At 28.4% G+C, this 3,377-nt stretch overlaps 1 protein-coding gene across 1 annotated transcript; it reads right to left on the bottom strand.

The window, feature by feature from the left end:
• Positions 1-552: 552 nt before the first annotated feature.
• Positions 553-795, bottom strand: COCVIDRAFT_116804 (hypothetical protein; the record flags this gene model as incomplete). The annotated part of the gene is made up of 2 exons (XM_014694541.1): positions 553-596; positions 663-795. Coding segments are annotated over 2 exons (177 nt in total), but the record flags the coding sequence as incomplete, so codon positions are not given.
• Between the last annotated feature and the right edge of the window lie 2,582 nt (positions 796-3,377).

The following is a 3,377-nucleotide window of genomic DNA, read 5'->3' as shown; positions in this document are numbered from 1 at the left end:
CTTATACTTAAACTTTAACTAAATAGAAGCGTACTCACGCTACGCGAGTAGAAGAGAAGAGTCTTAAAATAAATTTTCGTTATAAGCGCTATAAAGAGAAGAAGCTTTATTACTTTATTAAGACGTCTTCCGGCTATTATACTAGGTGTATCTTGGTTAGCGCTAAGTATAGTTTATTTATTTCTAAGGAAGAGTAGGAAAAAGTTTATAAGAAGCGTAAGGAGAGAGAGCTAGCAGTTACTTATCTTAAGGCACAGCTTTCTTAACAAAAGTTAGAGCTTCTAGAAGTAAAAAAGTATAAGCAGTTATTTACTCGTCGCGATCTAGTAATTCTTACTATCTAGGATCGTACAAAAGAGTAGGCTAAGGGGAGCTTAGCCTCTAGAGGTACGGGCCTTCCTATTATTAAACTATCGCTATCTAAACTATTAGCTAATCTAGGCTAGTTATAGGCTAATCTCTTTAATCCTTCTTTTAATTATTCCCTTTCCTTCTTCCCTACAGATTCTAATTATTCCGCTATAGATTTAACTTTTATTTCTCTAGTTATCTCTAGTAAAAATCACGTATTAGTAACTTATAGTTCGTTAGATTTCCTTTAGGTTCCTAAGTGTTATAGCTCTTAGGCTATTCTCGCTACTTAACTAAGTACTTCTACTAACGACTAATTTTCCGTAGGTTCTTAACCTCTTTAACCTTATATTCGTCGTCTTTAAGCTCTATGTCTATTACTAGCTTAGTATCTAGAGGTGCTAGTTCTAGGAGTTTCTTATAAAAGATAGGGTGGATTCGTATACCTTATAGGAGTTTTAACTTATAGTTTACTTTTTCTATTACCTCTAGAACTTTAAATAGTTCTATTTAGAGGTTATCTAATTTTCTATATAGTCGTTTAGTTTTTAGGTTTTATTATAATAGGAAAACTTTATCCCCCTTCTTAAAGGTTAGTCTCTTAATCCTTAGTTTATTTACTACTTTAGATATCGTAAGGTTTTATTAAGCTATATTCTTACTTAATTCTTTGTATAGTTCTCATATAAGCTTTGCTTTATCGTCTACACCTACTATAATACTTTTAATATCTTTTAGATCTCTATAAGTAGTTGGCTTATATCTATAGTTTACGTAGTGCGGCGAATGCTTTATTATTATAGATTTTATACTATTATATACTAATTATACTATTAGTAGCTACTCTATCTAGTTGTTTTATAATTTATTAGCGTATATCTATAGATACTATTCTAATATCTAGTTCGTGCGTTCTGTCTAGCCGTCTATTTCTAGATAAAAGCTTATTAAAAGCTTCTTCTTAATACCTAACTTTGCTAGGAATGTATTCTAGTATTTAGACGTAAATAGTTTATTATAATTAGTAATAAACTCTTTAGATATTCTATATTCTAATACTAGTACTTTAGTAACTTCGTACGCGTATTCGTTTACTATAATAGTTTCTTCTATAGGTATAAATTTTACTACTTTAGTTAATTAGTCTACGATTACTAGGATTATATCGCAAAATTAAGCTAATCCTAGTTCTAACAATCTTAGAAGCTTTACTATAAAGTCTATCGTTACGCTTATCTATAGTCTTAATAGCGGCTATAAGGGTTATAGTAGGCCGTAGAGCTTATGTCTCTTAGGCTTATTCTAGTAATATACTAAATAGTTACCTAGTATTTTCTATATCTTCGCTCGCAAGCGTAGTATTATAAATACCTTAGCTAGTTGTCTAACTATTTCTTTAATCTCTATATGTCTATATTCTAGAGACTTATATAGTTTCTATATAAGATTTAATCTTATATATAGAGGTATATATATTTAATTCTTTAAAATTATATCTTAATACTCTTATTTATTATTTAATAGTTTATTAGAGCTAGTTTTGTTAGGCTCGAACTGCTAGCTAGCTACTTATTGCTACTATTCCTACTATAGCGTTTCTACTTACTCAGCTATCTTAGCTATCTTAGCTAGTTCTAGCTAGTTATACTTTAAACTACTATTAGATATTATCTTAAGTAAGGCGTTATATAGTTCCTTATAACTCTCTTCGCGTAAATTAGACCTTCTACTTAAAGCGTCTATATCTCTATTAAGCGTTCCCGCGTAGTATATAATCTTAAAGTCGAACTAGGCTAGTATCTCTACTTAGCGCACTTATTATTAGTTAAGTTTCTTAGTTATTATAAAACTTATTAAGTTTTAGTAATTAGTATATACCTTAATTATGTTAGAGAGTTCTAATAGGTATACTTTCTATTATTTAAAGGTATTAACTACTCTAAGTAGTTCCTTATTATAAACATCGTAGTTAAGTTCTACTCTAGAGAACTTTTATAAATAGTAGAATACTAGTTTCTATTTTCTATCTAGGTACTACTATAATAATACAGCTCTAAGTGCGTAGTTAGACGCGTTAGTCTTAACTCTAGTAGATCTCTAAGGGTTATATATCTTAAGTACTAGTACCTCTAAGAATATCTACTTAATTTAATTAAAAGCCTCTTAATATTTCTATTTCTATTTAAAACCTATTTCTTTCTTCGTTACTTCTGTAAGAGGTGCGGTAATCTTTAAGTAATCCTTAATAAACTTTTAATAGTAATTTATAAATTCTAAGAAGGACTAGATATTCTTAACCATATTAGGTTTTAGCTATTTCTATATAGTCTGTATCTTTTTTAAGTTTATTTTTACTCCTTTAGTTAATATAATAAATCTAAGAAATTCTATTTCTTATATATAAAACTTACACTTTCCTAGTTAAAGGTATAGCTTATATTTCTTAAGCTTCTATAAAACCTTCTTAATATACTTAATATACTCTTCGCGTATACTACTAGTATATACTAGTACGTTGTCTAGATACGTAGTAATAAAGATTCTAAGATATTTATAGAGTGCGTTATTAATAACTAATTAAAAGGTTACTAGTATATTTGTTAATCCAAATAGTATAACTATATACTTAAAGAGTGTATACTTTATTTTAAACGCTATTATCTACTTATAGCCTTCTTTAATTCTGATTTAGTAAAATCCTTTCTAAACGTTAAACTTTATAAACTACTTAGCTCTCTAGAGTTAATCTATAAGCTCTGTAATTAGTAGTAAGAGATATTAGTTTTTCTAAGTAACGCTGTTTAATCTTCTAAAGTTAATATATAGTTACTATTTTCTATCAGACTTCTTTATAAATAATATAGGTAAGGCTATTAAGCCTAATCCTAGTTAAATAAATCCCTTTTTTAAGTTCTTTTAGAGGTAATCCCACAGCTTAGTATCGTACTTAAGCGCTATAGAGTATATTCCTTCTAGGCTTAACTTTACTCCTTCTTCTAGGATAATCTTATAATTCTAATTCTAGT

Source organism: Bipolaris victoriae, assembly GCF_000527765.1.
Source record: "Bipolaris victoriae FI3 unplaced genomic scaffold scaffold_340, whole genome shotgun sequence".
NCBI lineage: Eukaryota > Fungi > Ascomycota > Dothideomycetes > Pleosporales > Pleosporaceae > Bipolaris > Bipolaris victoriae.
Note: the sequence above shows the minus strand (reverse complement) of the source record. Positions and strands in the feature narration are given on the sequence as shown.